Source organism: Anolis carolinensis, unplaced genomic scaffold (assembly GCF_035594765.1).
Source record: "Anolis carolinensis isolate JA03-04 unplaced genomic scaffold, rAnoCar3.1.pri scaffold_20, whole genome shotgun sequence".
In the NCBI taxonomy this organism is placed as follows: domain Eukaryota; kingdom Metazoa; phylum Chordata; class Lepidosauria; order Squamata; family Dactyloidae; genus Anolis; species Anolis carolinensis.
In genome coordinates, this window is record NW_026943830.1 from 673,168 (window position 1) to 693,483 (window position 20,316).

The following is a 20,316-nucleotide window of genomic DNA, read 5'->3' on the forward strand; positions in this document are numbered from 1 at the left end:
GGCTGGCTTACCAAGTATGCTCAACCATCAAGTCTGGAAATGACTACATGGTGGGCTTAAGAAAACAATTTTACATTTTGAATGGTTCTCCATGGCCTCTATAGGAGAAAGGATTTTTGGCAAAGATTATTGGTAGCAAAGAACAAGTCAGAAGCCAAAATCGTGGCTTTTTCTGCATAGCTGGGACTTCCTTTCTTTTGTTTTTAGGGAGGCCCGCTTAAAACCTGCCTCTGTTTTATTATCAATTTTGATTGCTCTGGATTTTTGTCCGTGATCCCCATTCCACACTAAAGGCATCTCAGATGTTGCTGTTCTTATGTCATCCATTTGCTTGTTTACTGCAGTGCCCTGCTTTCCTTCCTTCCTTCCCCCATCACTTTCTTTCTTTCCAGCTTGGCTTTTTGTCAAGCGAAGGATCCAAAGGAAAGAGAGGCAGTGAGGGAAATGTGGGGAAACGCTTGAGCGTGTTTCTTCCCGGCTTGGCTCTCGCACTGAAGCGCCTGCGCTTGCTCTCTCTTTCTCTCTCCTTCTCCTTTGCTGGCGGCTCCCACTCCTCTCTTCCTCATGGCGCATGCGCGCACACAGGCACAGGAGGCGACCCAGGGAGGCGATGGCTCTGCTCTAGACCCCGCGTGGAGGCTATTATGTGGGAGGCCAGCGCCAGCAAAAGGGGATCGGCTGAGCTTGGAGATGGAGCTTGGAGATGCCTCAACTGAGCCCTCTACAGGATGGCGCCTTCAGCAAATGCATAGTTTGCCTACTGGTTGAACCACCCCTGGGTGTACAATACAATTCTTCTCCACCAAAATAAAGAGAATTCTCAGACACCTATAGTGAATTAATTACTAAACAAGATTCAGTTTAGGTCATAGACCCAACTACAGAATTCATTCACACCACAGAATTATACCTCTTTAAGGATCTAACTTCCATCCTATTGAATTTGGGAATTTGGGAAGCTAATCCTCAGCTTGGGAAACTCCTCTGGAGCCTCTGAGCAAATGAAAAACTCTAGGATTCCATAGGAGGCTGCCATGGAAGTTAAAGTGGAACAATACTGTTATAATTATGTAAGGCAGTGGTTCTCAACCTGGGGTCCCCTGGTGTTTTGGTCTACAACTTCCAGAAATCCCAGCCAGTTTACCAGCTGTTAGGATTTCTGGGAATTGAAGGCCAAAAACATCTGGGGATCCCAGGTTGAGAACCACTGGTGTAAGGTATTATCTATAAACATAACCCAGCCGTGGGACTTTTTCCCAAGCGAGGCCTGGGTGACACTTTCAAATTTCTGGCAAGCAATGAAAACAGTGCTATTGCAGTTTGCTTTTGGGTCTTAAGTTTGGGGTGACTACTCTGGAAGGTTTTAAAACTTTTTGATGGGTTTTAAAATTTAAATCTCAGGTGCTGCAACTGTTTTTGAACTGGTTTAACATCAGGAAGAATTTCTTGAAGGTAAGAGCTGAAAGTTTGAAAGTGAAAATACTTCCTCGGTGTGTGTTGAAGTCTTCTTCTTTGGAGGCCTTTAAACAAACTGGATTGTTATCTGTCAGGTGTGCTTCGATTGTGTGTTCCTGCATGGCAGAATGGGGTTGGACTGGATGGTCCAACTTTGTTTCGATAATTGCCAATATTACGCATTGTTTACTTAGTTACAAATGTTTATATAAGCAATGTCTCCTGGCCCAAACCTCCAAGCCCACCTTAACCAGTAACATCATCAAATGCAAGAAGTCATCCGCTGGTGAATGGAGTGCAAGGAAGTCCTTTCAAGTGAAGTGTAATGCTCAGAAGCAAGACCCCATCACAACTGCTCACTGATGGAAAGGGAGCTTGAAACACCCTCCTCCTTGCAGCTAGAGAGACTCCTTCACTCGATGTAGCTGCTGACTGTAATGGTGGAATTTTGGGGGGGGGGGGGGGAGGGATATACAATCATGGAAATAATGTGCAATAGGACCACATGCCGAATTTAGAGCAGTTGCAGATCATTGACTCTAGATTATTAATCTGGAAGTGCAACACAAAATGTCAAGCTATATTTTTATCAGTTCTATATAAACTTTGGACAGTGTGAAGTCCTTCCCTGCCTGATTACTTTGCAATCCTGGTTAAGAAGGTTTCAACCCCAAATCACAGACCAACAACGCAAGCTTTTGTTTTAAAAAAAGTACTTTATGTATATTATCTAAATATAATAAATAACAGTCAAATATAGCACCAATGAAACAACTTTTTAGGTGGATAATTTAGCAGGCACTGCTCCAATATAGCTATTTAAAATATACAAAAACATATTTCCATTTTTAAAAAACATTAAATTATATTTCCACTCGTTTCTGACATTTTTGGGTGATGATATTTATGTATTTATAAATTACAGAGTAGAAAACATAAATATTATGGGAATGTGCATTAAATATGGAAGATTAGCATAATAAAAATAATAACGATAATAATAAGGCATTTAAATACAATATTGGTGTTCCATCCCCAAAGCTCCAAAGAGAATGCATATATACACATACATACATACACAAACAAACAAACACATAAATGCATTGCTTTCTCTGTTTTGGTGAAGTTCTATCCATTAAGAACTTGTTATGGAAGTATTTCACAGTCCATGAGATGAGTCAAGCAATATGGACTTCTCATCCTCTTTCAAGTCCACTTCTTTTGTTTTGGAAACAATAAGATTTAAAAAGAAGTTTGGCTTATTTTTCTTGTCCTTATGCACCACATGGGCACCAGGATGTTGATGCAACCCTGGTTAAGACAACAGTTAAAATGTCCTTCCCTAACTGTATCCCCTGAGGGATTGCCTTGGAGAGGGCCTGGCCCTTAGGCATTGCTCTCCGCCATCTTCTCTCCATCAACGATCTTTCAAGCGGACTCCAAAGGACGCAGAGCATCTGCTTCACTCCTGCCTACTTGGCATTTTCCACTCAGGCCCATCCTTTCATGAGAAGTCCAAATCCATGTGTTCCGCTTCATTCCACTCTTATCGGCTCAAAAACTGCAGGTTAATCTCCTTCTCAGGAACCAGAAGTGTCCGTGTCATGGGTCTGACTGTTTGGGCATCTTGTTCGGGCTTCACTTCAAAATGCATCAGGATCTTTAGTTGGGAAAAAGAAAAGAAATTATTGGTTCCTGTTAGTATACATTGAGACTATGTTTCTTTTTACAACAGAGGAAGGACACATAGAGCAATTGAGGGAAGGACAAGTAGACTATGGAAGAGTTCTGGATCACATCTTTCAGAATTCTTTAGCCCTTGCGGGAATCTTTGGCCTACATTGCAGAACTGTCTTTCAAATTATATTTAATGTTCATACTAAATCACAGAGAAGATTTAATATGCGACTAATACTTGAAATCTCAGTAATCACTAGTTGAGTTCATGAAGTTGAAGGGATTTTGCAGTCATTGGGTGGGCCAATTTGCTCAACTTTTACCATGCTGCTTCTAAAGAAGGAATGCAGTGCATTCATGGAATTCAGGCCCATGATCACAGGGCTGGAAGCTGGACTGAATGAACCCTTAGTTTGCCAGAGCTTTGGAAGAGTTGCCTGTTTGGACTGCAACTCCCAGAGTCCACACCAGCCAGCCAGTGTTCTCACCAAGCAAGGCATTTCTCACTAGTTTCTTGGCAGGGGGTTTGACTGGATGGCCCATGAGGTCTCTTCCAACTCTATTATTCTATGATTATTCTATGGCCAAGGTGCTCCATCCACCTCATCTCAGTTTGCTCAACTGAATTGGCCTCTTAGGCAATGAATTCTAATGCTTTTGCTATCAATACTGGTAGAAAGAGCTGGATTTCCAAAAAGACACTCACCCTAGCCAGAGCAAGATAGACTTCCAGCTCTGCAATGCGCCGGCCGATGCAGCTGCGCTTCCCAAAGCCAAAAGGGATGGAGGCGTATGGGTGATGTGCACCATCCTTGTGCAGCCACCGATCTGGCTGGAAGGAGTTGGGGTTGGAGAAATACTTTTCATCGCGTGAGGTAGCATAATGACAGAGGGTGATCAGGGTCTAAGAGGAGCAAGGAAAAAAATACATCATGAGAAGTGAACCCCAGAAACCTACATGTATAATGTGAATGCAGTCCACACTATGCATAGGAGTTCCCCAAAAACAACCACTGAAGAAGCCCCAATCTCAAAACAAGCTTTCACGACCCAGTGTTTTACAAGTGTTTGGACAGCTAACATGAATACCAGGTTAAAGGAAGCCATTATGGATTATGCTCTTAGTTTGATATCTTCTATAGACACTGTTCCAATTCCCTACACTTGGAGCATAACTCTACACTACATCATCATGGCTACTATTCCATTTTAAATGCCATGGTAACATCCTCTAGAATCCTGGAATTAGCAGCTGAGGGAGGGGCCTTTATCATCCCCATGCACAGAGCCCCTATAGCAGTGGTTCTCAACCTGTGGGTCCCCAGATGTTTCGGTCTTCAACTCCCAGAAATCCTAACAGCTGGTAAACTGGCTGGAATTTCTGGGAATTGTAGGCCAAAACACCAGAGGACCCACAGATTGAGAACTAATGTCCTTTAGTGCCTATGGACAGGATTTTAAAGGATAGAATAATGGCAATTAAAAAGGAATAACAGCATTATAATTCTGTACTGTGAATGGCCCCTTGCAGTATGTATCTCTCCTTTGCTGAAGCTCCCTATGCATCTTCCATTGCAAGCCATCATAGAATCATACAGAGTTCCATTCACTCTTGGTCAGCCTGGATAGAGGATTCTGGGAGCTGTCGTGCAAACATCAATGTTTCCAAACTCTGCCCTGTGGCTAAAATCAGCTTGGACTGCTGCCTGGACATTGTGACCCTATTTACTGTGCCACTGCTACCCTACAACTTAGGTCTCATCCCCGTTTGTTTCATAACTCTGCTCACCTTTTTGGGGATCAGGTAATCTCCCACTTGGATGTCCCGGTCTGAGATGACACGTGCATTACCAGGTATCACTGGGTACAATCTGCGGGAGGAACCAGAAAAAAACAAAATAAATCTAAGGAATCAACAACCCATATGCTGCCGCATTTGCTCAATTACAAATATTGATTGCAATACACCACAGTTTCAGGCTAAGCAATCTCACTAAATGGTGACATTGTGATGCAACTGCAGATTCCAAAAGGGGAGACATCCACCTTTCTTTGCTTAGACATATGAGTTAGAAACACAAAATTGGCATATCCTCAGCTTTAAGGATTCACTGCATTTTAGTAAATAAATCATGGTCCAGTTGGGTTGCTGTGAGTTTTCTGGGCTGTACAGCCATGTTCCAGAAGCATTATCTCCTGATATTTTGCCCACATCAATGGCAGGCCTCCTCAGAGGAATTCCAGACAAGAAATAATCAGGGCCAGTTAATGCCACTCAACAAAGAATTCCGCCAGGCAAGAATCAGCCAGACTTTGGAGCTGAGAGAGCTTTCAATACTAATCAAGCTAGTCAACTGCAACATTTACACTTGCCTCAGGTAGACAAGAGCTCTTCCTCCCACCCTGGACTTTCCACAGATATATAAACCCCATTTGACTAGTTTCCAGCAGACCTCACAATCTCTGAGGATGCCTGTCATAGATGTGGGTGAAATGTCAGGAGAGAATGCTTCTGAAATATGGCCATACAGCCTGGAAAGCTCACAGCAACCCAGTGATTCCAGCCATGAAAGCCTTCGACAACACATATGGTCCAATTGATCCATGTCCCTACATAGCTCTGTATTTCAGACTGACCCATAACTTAAACTCTTCAATGCTATTTTAAGGATTAATCTGGGTGGGTAATGCCAGGTAATGAGGGGTTACAGCTCCCATCATGCTAAGTTACCATAGTTAAAAGTGAGAGATGAGAGCTGCAATCCAACATCATCAAGAAAAGCTACGAATGGCCCATCCCTGGATGACAAGATTATCAATATTGTGAAACAACCATTCTCAAAGATGAAGTGTGATGCATACCTATCATTTGACAATTTCAAATAAATCTGGAAAATTCATTGGCATCACCCCAAGGAGGTGAATGGCAGCAGAGATGTTGTGGCCAGACTGCAGTAAAAGGCTGACCATATATATCACAGGCTCTGAATCTGAACCATCTTGATGTTCCTCCAGCAACAGCAAGGGTGTCCCTCTGGGCAGCTAAACCTGGCAATTCTAACTGGATGACCCCCCAAGAGGGTCTTCCTCCAGGGGCAAACCAAGAATGGGCAACTTGGAAGTCCCTGAACAGACTCAGAAGTGGAGTGGGCAGATCAAAAGACAACTTGGCAAGGTGGCACTACCTGGAGGAATCCTCCACCTTGTGTGACTGTGGAGCTGAACAAACAACTCAGCATATGTATGCTTGCCCACAATGCCCTGCCTCATGCACGGAGGAGGAGTTGTTTAAAGCTACAGACAATGTGGTTGCTGTTGCCCGCTTTTGGTCCAAAACTATTTAGTTGCTTGTGATTTCTTCTTTTTTTAAATTTCCATTATTTGAAATGTATTTGTTGTACAATGCTTTTGGCACGAAATAAATAAATAAATAAAATAAAATAAATAAATCTGAACCAAAGATTCAAATAGTTAATTTTGGAATCCAGCTCAGTTTGATCAAAAAGGCAGCTGTAATCCAAAAGGGTAACTTTCCCAAGCTCTGCCCTGAACCTTTGCCACCCACTTACTATTCTAATGAGCAGAGAAGTGATCACCTTATTATACATCTCCTAATAACATAGACAAGGAACATGCCTATGCTGCTGGAAGGTTAATACCTTTCCATTCACTCACCTCAGTGCCTCTTTGACCACCGCCTTCAGCAAGGGCATTTGTGCAACATCAGCTGCTGTTGGGATCAGGTTGTCCTTCATGACCGATGTAATTTCCTTGTGGAGGGCAGACTGGATCTGAGGGTGACGGGACAACTCATACAGACTCCATGACAAGGTGCTTGAGATCTGTAGCAGGACAAACAGACAGAACTAGATTAGTCATTAGGCTAAATAGGCTAGGGAGTAGGGGCAATAGTCAAATGGGGTTGGGGTGCTTAAGCAACATAGCATCAGCAAGCAGAATCAAGTCATTTTCTGTTTCAAGTGGCAGAGGAGTAAAGTCAACTACAGTGGGTCCTTGATATCCACTGGGGTTTGGTTCTAGGCCTTACCATGGATACCAAAATCCATGGATGTTCAAGTTCCATGATATACAATCACATAGTAAAATAGTGTCCCTTATACAAAATAGGAAATTCAAGATTTGTGTTTTGGATTTTTAAAAAATTAAGTCTTGTATGATTAGATCTTTGGACACAGAGAGCGGAGTGTAGTGTTGACTCTGTCAATCATATTATGTATGATCAAGAGAAGACAGGGCCAAAGATATACAAGGATGGGTTGCAGAGGCAAGAGGAGTGCATTTGCCCTCAAGTCTAGTAGTTAACAATCTATAAAGGGAGGTGTGAGGTCTCTGAAAGATACTTTGCATGTCCACAAAGATACTCATTTTGGCCATGATGATTTATACAAAAAATGCTTACCGTGTCCACACCAGCCAGAAGTAGTTCAGTCACGTTTCCATAGATGGACTTCATAGACAGTTTCTCTTGTGCCAAGTAGTAAGTCAGATATTTTCCTTCTACTTTCTCCCCTCGTGCAATTTTTTCTGAAACCTCAGCCATCCGCTTGTCAATGTGGCCTTTAGCTGGAAAATAAATGGCCAAGCAATGAGTCCTCATTCTCCTGGGACAGCTATCTAAACCTAGTTTTTGTATGATTCCACCAATGTAGGAGAAAGATAATCATCTGCGAGAGGACCTACAAATGCCAAGAGGGAGCACATTTTTCAGCCATGTATAATAAATACATGAGATCTACACATGCTTAACCTGCAAAAGGAGAGAGACAACTGCACTTTGGAACTATTAATTTCCACCCCAGAAAAGTTGTCAATTTAAACTGCAGCTTACTAATATATAGAACAGTGGTTCTCAACCTGTGGGTCCCCAGATGTTTTGGGCTTCAACTCCCAGAAAGTCTAACAGCTGGTAAACTGGCTGGGATTTGAGAACCACTGATCTAAAAAATTAAGGTGGGGTGGTGGTAAAAAAAAAATCCACCACAATTGCCAAGGTTTGTTCTGCAACTAAGGAAGGTGGCCTTTTTTCACATTGGTCGTGTTCTGAGTTGAGTCTAAATACCCTACAGCACTAGATCCTGCCTGGTCTTGGAAACTAAACAGGAACATCCATGCTTAGTACTTGAATGGGAAACTACTAACAAATACTAGATGCAGTGCACTGTATTTCAAAGGAGGGAACTGGCTAAAGCTCTTGTATGCCTTGCCTTGTTTAAGAAACCCCTATGAAAATTCATGGGGTTATCATAAACTGGAAAGTAACTGGAAGTAATGTACACACACAATAGACTCTAGCAATAACACTCACCAAACGCAAACATGTAATCCCAGGATTCACAGAACTTCTGCCAGGGCTTGGGGAAGATTTGGTGCAGGATCTTGGGCATAGCCATCGTGAGCAGAGTCATGACAAACATGGTGTTGATGGAGCTAATGAAGGTCTCCGTTTCCTTTGGGACTGTGGGTTCTAAGCAGCCAATGCGGGATTCAAACAGGACAGATGAGATGCCTGGGAGAGAGACACATACAAATTAGCTACAAGCTGCTGGCACGTGGTACAAAACATACTCAAGGAGTGAGACGACACACATCCTCTAGCTATCAAAGAGACTGAATGCAGTTACACTACAAAAGAAGTGAAACTATCCCTAAGGTAAAGGTTTCCCCTGACGTTAAGTCCAGTCGTGTCTGACTCTGGGGGTTGGTGCTCATCTCCACTTCTAAGCTGAAGAGCCGGCATTGTCCATAGACACCTCCAAGGTCATGTGGCTGGCATGACTGCATGGAACACCGTTACCTTCCCACCGAAATGGTACCTATTGATCTACTCACATTTGCATTTTTTTGAACTGCTAGGTAGGCAGAAGCTGGAGCTAACAGCAGCCGCTTACTCCGATCCCCGGATTTGAACCTGGAACCTTTCGGCTTTAACACACTGAGCCACTGGAGGCTCCGAAACTATCCCTAGTGATGGGATAATCCCAATCTAAATTTAGTTATGCTTTAGGCTTTGCAGAACGGGAATTAACATAGCTACAAATAAGTCAGTTATTATTTTCAAGCTGCAGGGATGCAACTTGAAAATAAATAACCAAAGTAGGAGTACTGCAGCCTTGCAGATATTTTTGAACTTCAACTCCCATCAAATTGACCTCATGCCAGTCACAATTTTACAAATGAAAACAGAGATATTGGAGGCCAAACACCAGCAGAATGTGGTCAAGTTGGCAAAAGTTTTTAAGAAGCTAGGAGATGCTGCAGCACTTTGCTATTGCCTGAGCCTACTGGGAAGGGCAGGTTTCTGTCCTATCCTCTCCCTTTAATTAATGAGTGAAAACTCTTTTTACACAGTCAGTAAAGCAAACTGAGAAGAACAGGGGAAAGTGAGAGGAGAAGGGAGAAACTAGAGCATTTCAAAGCAGCTGAAAAAGTGGGATAACTGGAGATTAATTGGGACTGTCCCTGGAAGGCAAGCTTCTTAACTTAACCAAGGGATGCTAGGTGCTACAGTTCAGCCCCACCTTGGAGACTCACACACTTCCCACACTTGCCACAAGTCAAGCAAATACCTTCTAATCCAAACTTGTAGAACTCATCAGCCACGTTCTTGACCACGTGTTGGTCGTGGAGACTCCGCTGGTGCTGTAGCCGGTGAACCAGGTCACTCACCACCTCGTTCAGTGTGCCGGTGTAGGACTCCACTTCCTTGGGCTTCAACATGTGCTTCCCCAGGATGCTGCGGATTTGCTGCCATTCCTCACCTTCCCTGTAAAGTGAAGAGTGGCTTCTGTTAGTTGATGAGGCTGGAAGAGTGCCCATGTCCATATAATGAGGAGCAGGCAGGACTATCCATCTTAAAGCATGAGGCCACGTTCCCTCCAAATGATCAGTTTCAGAGTCTATGGATTTCCGTACTCTATTGGAAAGCATCCATCTCTATAATGAATAAACAATCTTCCAGGGCACTCGGAAATAACTGGATTCTGTTTAGAGAGAGAAAGCGCCTGCGAAATCTGCCGTTTACTTTGTCTTTCTCGTTAGTCATATCCGGTGTCTAGATTGCGGAAGCATCAGCTCAGCTGATGAGAAACCTCCTACTGAGAGTTCCTGAGTCATAAACAGCTTTATAGGATTTCTCACTTCTCCATCTTGGAGTTTTGCACAAGCTCAGGCCGGATCCTATTTTTCCAGGTGACTCATTTCCAGGAAACAAGCGTGAGTGAGGGGAGCACTTGGAAACCACAACAAACCACATTGGGAAAGCTTGGGGGATTCTTCTGCCCATGCATCTGTTTAACCCACACGCTCTGCTCTTGTGTCACATAGGATATTTGCTATACTTCCAAAGTAGAGAGTCCACAAACCCAGAACCCTTGATCCTCCAAGTCCAAATGTGTGTGCCTTCAAGTCACCTGTAAACTTATGATGAGCCCCAGAATCTGAAAGGATTTTCTTAGGCAAGGCATACTCAGAGGTGTTTCTGCCAGTTTTTTCTTCTGAAATATAGCCTAAAGCAACAGGTATCCATTGATGGTCTTCCATCCAAATATTAACTAGAACTGACCCTGCTTAGCTTCTAAGATTTGTTGGATCTGGTACCTTTACGGTATTTAGGGCCTACTCACTAGTCTCAACTGCATATCGGCCACCTCCATGTTTTATAAAGTAGACATTCTTCGCAAAAGTGTGACTACAACCCCCGTTACCTCCAGCCACCACTTTTGGAAGAAGGCCATTGTCAGCTTCCTCATTTTGCTCTGGAAAGAACCAAAAATAGCACAGGCAGGGCAGGAAATGGTTGCCAACTGCTGTGCGTGTGGAGGTGGTAAGGATGGATTATGCAACTGCCTCTAGTCTTATGGACAATGAAACACATTTTCATGACAGAAGAATTGACAATAATTTTGAGCCCCACGTGACGTTTTGTTTTTCTGTGGTGTGGCCCCCATCCACCAAAGCAGAGGTGGGAATGGTATGGCCCTCCAGATGTTGCTGAGGTGAGACTCCCAAGATTCCTCACTGGGAAATACAGTCATTTGGCAGGCCATACAATTCCCATCCATACTTTACAACATCTCACATTATAGAACGGTTCACCTACTTGAGAGAAACTGTCAAGACAGTATTATTCCTTACATGACCACCATGTTTCATGCATAACTGTATCTGATGATGTTTGAACAAGGCTGGGAATCAGACACCTCCCTGGATGTTGTTGGGACTGTATCTCCCAGCAGCCTTATGCAGCATGGTGGAAATGAGGATTATTCGGATTCGCAGTTTAACAAGCTTTGGAGGGCCATCAATGCCTCCTCTCCTATCAGAGAAAGTTGTTTCAGAGTCAAGGGGACCACAGATTGGAATACAGGTTTCTGAGAACTTATTTTCCCTTTGGATTGGTTAAAGTGCTGGATTTTAAAGTGGTTTGGAAAACTTTGCTAATTGTACAAGAAGGTACAGGGAAATTTTTAAAATTTTGATGGGTAATTTTGGACTGCAACATTCTTGCCATATACCATGAGAATTCCCACCAGCCTGCCGTGTGTGAACAAAAAAAAAGCAGTAAGATACTTACGCAGTGAGCAGTCCATAGGCATGGCCCCGGCAAATCCTGTAATCTTTCCAAGAGGAAAGGTCGGAGCGGATGGGGTGCTTGCCTTCCTGCCTCAGTACCTGCTCGATCAGGTTTGGATCTGCAACATGGACGGTAAGGATGGGCCCGAAGCTGGCCTTCCACATTGGACCGTACTTGGCTTTGCCTTCAATCTAAAAGAGAAACAGAGTTGTTAGACATAACAGAACTCTCAAATAGACTTCCAGTCTTTTCCTTCATTATGAAGCAAATATAGGATCTTACTTGCAAGATTCCTTCTGATCCTAAAGCCACAAACATTTTTGATTTAACAATGAGATGTTATAGAGCAGGCATAAGCAAAGTCCAGCCCTCCAGGTGTTTTGGAATTCAACTCCCACATTTCCTAACAGCCTACTGGAAGTTGTGGGAGTTGAAGTCCAAAACACCTGGAGGGCCAAACTTTGCCCATGCCTGTTATAGAGTATGCTGGCATAAGACAAGCCTTTAGCCTTTATGCTAGGACATAGGCAACTTTGGACCCTCTTGATATTTTAAACTGAAATTCCCATCAGCCCCAGCTGATTGGGAGGAATTATGGCAGTTGTAGTGCAAAATAATTAGAAGGTACTAGGACGGCTAGCTCTGGTTTAAGTAGATTCATTCAAGGGTTGATGCCAAGCAAATACACTTTTCCCAGGTGTTCCATTTTCATGCAGGAGAAAACTGTGCTTCCTCAATTTCTCTCTCTCATTGACTTTGGAAATTCAAAGAAGGGAGAGAGAAAAAGAGGCATCCGCTGTGCATGTTGAATGCAAAACCACACGAGTGCATCATAGCACCTCTGAGACCACATGCCACTGACTAAGGGGATATTGCAGGCACACCAAAATGAAAGAATCCTAACCAGGGTTTACTATCCTAAGGCAGTGTTGAAATGGCCATCACTCAGAAAGCAACTTCCTGGGGAACACTATATATAGTTTTAATACACCATACGCATATTTCAAGCCCAATGATTTGATAGATGCTAAGCCGATAGATTTAAACAGATGTTCAGTTCTGATTAACTTTTGCCAGATATAAACTATGTGTTACCAATTGGTGCGGTGGGCAGGATAATTTGAATTTGTTGACTTACATAAAGGTGTTTGAATGACATAATCAAGAAACTGGGACCTTTTCTGGGATGGAAGAGATTTATTTTGTAAGAATGCCACGTCATCGAAATTACTATGGGAAATCATATTTTGTCATTGTTTGTGAATGATGAACATAACTCTAGGGCATCTCAAGAAACACCAAACCCATATCTTGGCACAAAGATACCATATTCGTTATCTGAATGCTTAAGACATATAGGAATAGTGAGGTGAGTGAATCACTGCCTACGTAGAGTTTGGGAAAAGCAAGTTTCAGACAGCCACACAATTATATCTGATACCAGGACAACAGAAGGTTTTTTTGGCTGAGTTTCACTGCAGCAAAAAAACTTTAATTTATGTTGTACTTGCATATGCAAATTACGCTTAGCAAGCACTGTCATGCCCTTCCTTGGAACGTGATGACGTCTAGTTCAGCCTTAGTTTACCGCCTTTGGAGATGTCTGGAGTTCAACACACCTGAAGGTGTGGAAGGCTTTTTAAATCAAAGTTCATCACCTTTAAGTCTCATTGACTTAAAAGCGATGCACTTTAAGTGCCCATATTACTTTGTACTTGAAATCCCCGGAACTTAAAGTTGCAAATGAAGGTAGCTTTATTGGGAGGCTAGGTTCTTTCACACACAGGAACATACATCTGAGCAAACACAGAAAGGATTTTTATTGGATCATGTCCAATGCCACCCCCAGTCTCCTACTGTTATGGTTAAAGAACTATGGTTGAAAGCTGTGTAAACTAAATAAGGTTATTTTATTTGTTCATACCTGCGGCAGAATTTGAACACTGGTCCCTTTCTAACTCTGTATTCATAGAAATAGTGCATTGATTCTCAAATAGCTAGATGGGAAGATGGTTTCAATTAGAATCTGTTCTGGTTAAACACTACATTTGACTCATGGCAATTTTCAGCTAAGTAGCATCCACTGACATTTCAGCAGAAGATAGACCCTGGCAATTGTGCCATTCACAATATATCTGGGTCCTTATCCTTGGAAGTTTATAGTCAGAATTTATTCTTTAGGGAAAGAAATAACATGAAAGTTTTGGAAACTTCTGTAAAATGACAGCAAAAAGTTTACATAATCATAAACATGACACTATATACTCTGTGATAAATAACTATTAATGGCAATAAAATCCAATTGTGCAAAAAGCCATGCCCATGTTTCTTTTATTTAATAATAAGAATGCAAATAAAGATGCTAAAATCTTTTTAAAGATGTGCCTTTAAAAGGAAAAAAATTGAGGCTGGGCCAGGGGGTGCTGTGAAGTGGTTTGAATGGTTTATTTTTTAATAGTTTCGATGTTTAATTTTACTTAAATGTTTTCAAGTGGACATGCCTGCCATAGATGTGAGCAAAACATCAGGAGAGAATGCTTCTGGATAATGGCCACACAGCCCAGAAAACTCACAGCAACTCTATACGTTGTATTATTTTTAGTGTTTGCTGCTTTGGTGCTATTTTGTAGAGAAAAACCAGGATAGAAATAAATACCAGTAGATGGAGAACTAGTAGACTTAGACTCCTTCCACACAGCTAAATAAAATCCCACATTATCTGCTTTGAACTGGAATATATGGCAGTGTGGACTCGGATAACCCAGTTCAAAGAAGATATTGTGGGATTTTCATCCTTGATATTCTGAGTTATATGGCTGTGTGGCAGGGCCCTTAGACAAGATGACAAAACTCAGATTACGTCTCAAGACATGGATTTGCACACTGATGTGCAGTCCAGCCCTCAGAAGTAAATCCAGGGTTCCCAGTTTCTAAGCATGCTTATCTACGATACAGATCCAGTTATTCTCAGCCTTGGTCCTTCCACAAGTAAAAATGGGCAACAAAGCTTTGTTTAACTAGACGGAGTCTCTCCCACTCATGCCTATTAAGAGTGGCACTCAAAGGCATTCAGTTTTAACAAGCATTATGTGTTACAGCGCTCCCATTTATACAAATCCCTTGGAAGTACAAGCTTTAGGCACAAACACACAAATATGCCCTGTGTTTCAGGACACAGGTAGATTTTACTGCCAAGCAAAATAGCTTTCATGCAGCTCTGTAACAACTAGAGTTATATTAACTGGTGCTACCTACCGCCAAAGTTACAAAGAGCTGTGTTGACCAGCAAGCCAAGAATTAACACGCTTAGTCTGCATTATTTAAATAGCCTTTTACAAGCCTGGTTGGAGACAAGTGGTGTACAGGGGGAGTTTTAAGTACACCTGAGGGAAGAGCTTCCTACAACCTTGCAAACTCCAAGCAGGAAGCTTTTTAAACTGCTTAAACAAACAGCCAGCATGGATGTTGTTATTATAGTTATTTTGCCTCTCATTTCCAATTCTTACAGCTTTTGGAATTCATTTTCTGGCACCGAGTTCCCACCGATTTTATATCTTTGTATAAATAGGTCAATAGAGACATATAGATAGATATATTTGTAAACATCTAATATTGGAAACAAATAACAGGCCCTATATCCCAGGATCTGGTTTTCTGTTTATCCCAGATTATCTGGCAGTGCAGATTCATATAATCCAATTTAAAGCAGAAAACCTGGGATCAGATCCTGGGATACAGGGCCTGCCTGGAAGGGCCCTAAGGCTGGATCTACACTGCCCTACAACCCAGGATCTGATCCCAGATTGTCTGAACTGGATTATATGAATCTCCACTGCCATATAATCTGGGATAAACAGATAATCTGGGATCAGATACTAGGACATAGGACAGTGTTGAAGTGTCCTAATTCCATAGCAATATAACCCTGTTCAAAGTACACTTTGTAAAATCAAAGTCTTTGGTATCTGGGTTGCTGTGAATTTTCCGGGCTGTATGGCCATGTTCCAGAAGCATTCTCTCCTGACGTTTCACCCACATCTAAGGCGGGCATCCTCAGAGGTTGTGAGGTCTGTTGGAAACTAGGCAAGTAGGATTTATAATATATCTGTGGAATGTCCAGGGTGGGAGAAAGAACTCCTTTCTGTTTGAGGCAAGTGTGAATGTTACAACTGGCCGGCTTGATTAGCATTGAATAGTCTTGCAGCTTCAAAGCCTGGCTGTTTCCTGCCAGGGAGAATCCTTTGTTGGGAGGTGTTTGCTGGCCCTGATTGTTTCTTGTCTGGAATTCCCCATCTACTGAGTGTTGTTCTTTATTTGCTGTCCTGATTTTAGAGTTTTTTTAATACTGGTAGCTGGAGGTTTCAGCATTCCACATGGAAACCAAAATCCATGGATGCTCAAGTCTTGTATAGTAATATGAGGTTTGCTTTGTGTGTGTGTGTGTGTGTGTGTGTGTATGTGTGTGTGTGTATATATATATATATATATATATATATATATATATATATATATATATATATCAAATTCTATTGTAAAGCCATGGATGGAGGATCCATATGTATGTATTCCTTATCCTTTAACACAATGCATAGCCCACTCTGAAGCCAATGCAGATTAGAAGAGATGTCAACCCATAAGCACCCTGGAAATAAAAAGGACTAAACCACACCATGTAACAAAATTTGAAGAAAAAATATGTTCCTAGTACATATTGAAAGTATTATTTCTTGTATAACAGTGCAGTATTTATTTTGAAAATTGTTATACTTCAGAAACTTTATTTTTCTGGCTGCCACAAACTGTTGAATTAGTTGAGACTCACTGAAAAACTGGAGCAAAATGTGGCGTTGGATGGCCCGCAAAAACAAAGTTTTTGCAGGTTAGTAAACTTTGTCCTATGTTTTTATGACAGAACCAATTAGGAAATGACATTTATATTTATTTATTTATTTATTTAAGACATTTATATCCCGTCCTTCTCACCCCCAACAGGGGGACTCGGGTTGGCCTCACAATCAGCAATAATTAGATGCTTAAAAAACATAATATTTAAACATCCATTTAAGAAAGCACAATTCAAGTCATGATCCATGATCCATTTATAACTTGTGTTACATAGTGTTATCATTTTGAAGGGCTCGGTCCCTTAAAACCAGGTTGACACCCTGAACGTGTTACAATCCCATACAAAAAAATTCATAGCCCAGGAGCCATCCTGTCATGCAGGAATACACAATGAAAGCATAACCAGCAGAGGGTCATTCAGTCTATCTAGAATGTAGAATTAATTCAGTTTGACCCCACTTTAAGTGCCATGGCTCAATGCTATGTATTCCTGGGAGATGTAGGTCTTTAGCCTCCTCTGCCAAAGAGTGCTTGGTGTCTTAGAACTCCAGGATTCCATAGCACTGAGTGAGGGGAGTTAAAGTGGGATCAAACTGCACTTATGCTACAGTCTAGATGCTGAAGCGGCTGAGGGGGAAAAGGAAGGGGTCTGAGGCTGTTAGGAATGGTGGGAGTTGGAGTCCAAAACCTGGAAGGTTTAGATGGTCTAGATCAGGGGTCCCCAAACTTTTTTAACAGGGGGTCAGTTCACGATCCTTCGGACCATTGGAGGGCCGGACTATAGTTGACCACTGAGCAACAATAATAATAATAACAACAACAACAACAATAAAAAAGAGGGTTGGCACAGACCCTTTGGGCCATTGAGTCCAATCCCCTTCTGCTTTTGTGCACCCCTGACAGATGGTCAGCTAGCCTCAATGTTCATCATCATCATCATCATCATCATCACAAAGAGGGTTGGAAGAGACCCCTTGGGCCATTTAGTCCAACCCCCTTCTGCTTCTCTGCACCAAAGGCACAAGCAAAGCATCCCTGACAGATGGCCACCCAGCCTCAATGTTGTTGATAATAATAATAATAATAATAATAATAATAATAATAATAATTGTGGGACTTCCGAATCCAGACTGACAAAGTTCTGGAACACAACACACCAGACATCACAGTTGTGGAAAAGAACAAGGTTTGGATCATTGATGTTGCCATCCCAGGTGACAGTCGCATTGATGAAAAACAACAGGAAAAACTCAGCCGCTATCAGGACCTCAAGATTGAACTTCAAAGACTCTGGCAGAAACCAGTACAGGTGGTCCCGGTGGTGATGGGCACACTGGGTGCTGTGCCAAAAGATCTCAGCCGGCATTTGGAAACAATAGACATTGACAAAATCACCATCTGCCAACTGCAAAAGGCCACCCTACTGGGATCTGCACACATCATCAGAAAATACATCACACAGTCCTAGACACTTGGGAAGTGTTCGACTTGTGGTTTTGCGAAACGAAATCCAGCATATCTATCTTGTTTGCTGTGCCATACAACATTGTTGTGTTGATAATAATAATAATAATAATAATACAGGGTATTGGAACACAATACTCCTGACCTCACAATTGTGTTAAAAAACAAAGTATGGATTGTCGATGTTGGAATCCCAGGTGAAAGAAGGATTGAGGAGAAACAACTGGAAAAGCTGACATGATATGGGGATTTAAAGATTGAATTACAAAGACTCTGGCACAAGCCAGTCAAGGTGGTCCCAGTGGTGATGGGCACACTGGGTGCAGTGCCTAAAGACCTTGGCCTGCACTTAAACACAATTGGCGCTAACAAAATTACCACCTGCCAGCTGCAGAAGGCCACCTTACTGGGATCTGCATGCATTGTTCACCGATACATCACACAGTCCTAGACACTTGGGAAGTATCCGACGTGTGATCCAATATAACAGCCAGCACAGTGTCTGCTGTGGACTCATCTTGTTGTGTTTCAAATAATAATAATAATAATAATAATAATAATAATAATAATAATAATAAATAATGGTTTTAAGAGAAGAAGAGACCCCTTGGGTCATTTAGCCCAACCCCCTTTTGCCCTTGTGCTGTGGGGGCCGGATAAATGGCTTCAATGGGCCGCATCCGGGCCTTAGTTTGGAGACCCCTGGTCTAGTTCATGTTGCAAAAGGGAGCCAAGCGGGTCCAGGCTCTTACCTGCAGCTCGTGCAGCCTGGACAGGCCCTTCTTGCAGAAGAGGTCGGCGAAGAAGCCCATCGTGCTGGGTCCCGGCATCTCCTCCAGGGTCTTGTGTGTCTTCTTGAGGACCCTGGCTTGGGACTTAAGCAGCGAATCCGGCCACAGCTCAGGGAAGCACCTGGCGAGCCAAGAAGCCCTGCTGGCGAGTTTGAGCGTCTGCGGCATCTCAGATCTTTGAGGGATTCCTCCGGGTTTAAAAGAAGCCACCAAGTTCTGTTCGCAGAGCATCTTCGGTCGCCTTTTATTTCTCCCGGCAACTCCGCGGAGGGGCGTGGCCTGGCTGGGAAACCCCGCCTCTACAAGTGCGTCAGCGCTCATGCAAATGTCCCCCAGCCGGATTGTCCAATCGGAACTCGGGGCGCTTGTTGGATCGGTGTGGGAGCGGAGGCGCGTGCGGTTTCACGTGCGTCTCATCTACGCTACACAATTAAGACAGTTTAGACCCCGCTCAGTCCTGGGTGCTGTGGTTTCCCAAAATCTCTGCCGAGGAAATCTTCGTGTTTTACCAAATTGCAGATCTCAGGATTTCATAACGCCATAGGTAAAGGTAAAGGTTTCCCCCTGACATCAAGTGCTCTGCTCTTTGTGGTCGAAGGCTTTCATGGCCGGAATGACTGGGTTGTTGTGCACTTTCCGGGCTTTTTTTTTTTTCGTGTCAGGAGCAACTTGAGTCGCTTCTTTAGTGAGAGAATTGGCCGTCTGCAAGGACGTTGCCCGGGGACGCCCGGATGTTTTGATGTTTTTACCATCCTTGTGAGAGGCTTCTCTCATGTCCCCGCACGGAGCTGGAGCTGATAGAGGGAGCTCAGCCGCACTCTACCCGAGTGGGATTCGAACCTGGCAGCTTTCAGGACAGCAACCAAACCTTCAAGTCACGAGGCTTTAGTCCACTACACCTTCGGGGGCTCCACTTTTCGGGCTGTATGGCTATGTTCCAGAAGCATTCTCTCCTGACGTTTGGCCCACATCTATGGCAGGCATCCTCAAACGTTGTGAGGTATATTGGAAAAGCAGGCAAGGAAGGTTGATATATCAGTGGAATGTACAGGGTGGGGGAAAGGACTCTTGTCTGTTGGAGGCCAGTGTGAGTGTTGTAATTAATCACCTTGATTAGCATTAATGGCCTTGCAAGCTTCATTCCTGCCTGAGGGAATCCTTTGCTAGAAGGTGTTACCTGTCCCTGATTGATTCGTGTATGTAATTCCCCTGTTTTCAGAGTGTTGTTCTTTACTTGCTGTCCTGATTTTAGAGTTTTTAAAAATACTGGCAGCCAGATTTTGTTCATTTTTATGGTTTCCTCCTTTCTGTTGAAATTGTACACATGTTTGTGGATTTCAGTGGCTTCTCTATTTAGTTTAATTAAGACAGTTTAGACACCACTCAATACAATGCAGTCCTGGATGCTGTAGTTTCGCAAAATCTCTTCTGCAGAAAGCTTTGTGTTTTACCAAATTGTAGATCTCAGGATTTCAAAACATTGAGCCCGGG

General features: G+C 42.8%; 1 protein-coding gene across 1 annotated transcript; it reads right to left on the minus strand.

Moving 5' to 3' along the window:
• Positions 1-2,151: 2,151 nt before the first annotated feature.
• LOC100559713 (25-hydroxyvitamin D-1 alpha hydroxylase, mitochondrial) lies at positions 2,152-19,029 on the minus strand. Its single transcript, XM_003216688.4, has 9 exons — positions 18,787-19,029; positions 11,726-11,916; positions 9,720-9,916; positions 8,459-8,659; positions 7,553-7,716; positions 6,808-6,974; positions 4,922-5,003; positions 3,839-4,036; positions 2,152-3,115 (listed from the first exon to the last, which is right to left on the minus strand). Exons 1-9 carry the CDS (start codon positions 18,991-18,993, stop codon positions 3,002-3,004), a joined length of 1,521 nt encoding a protein of 506 aa, XP_003216736.2. The 5' UTR covers positions 18,994-19,029; the 3' UTR covers positions 2,152-3,001.
• Positions 19,030-20,316: the final 1,287 nt, after the last annotated feature.

What these genes read in the sequence shown, in the direction of transcription:
- LOC100559713 (XM_003216688.4), bottom strand. Translation starts at nt 18,993, where the DNA reads ATGCCGCAGACGCTCAAACTCGCCAGCAGGGCTTCTTGGCTCGCCAGG. An exon ending in CCAGGCTGCACGAGCTGCAG is followed by an intron (nt 11,917 to 18,786) that starts GTAAGAGCCTGG and finishes TTTCTCTTTTAG; the next exon opens with ATTGAAGGCAAAGCCAAGTA. An exon ending in TTCTGGCTGGTGTGGACACG is followed by an intron (nt 6,975 to 7,552) that starts GTAAGCATTTTT and finishes GTCCTGCTACAG; the next exon opens with ATCTCAAGCACCTTGTCATG.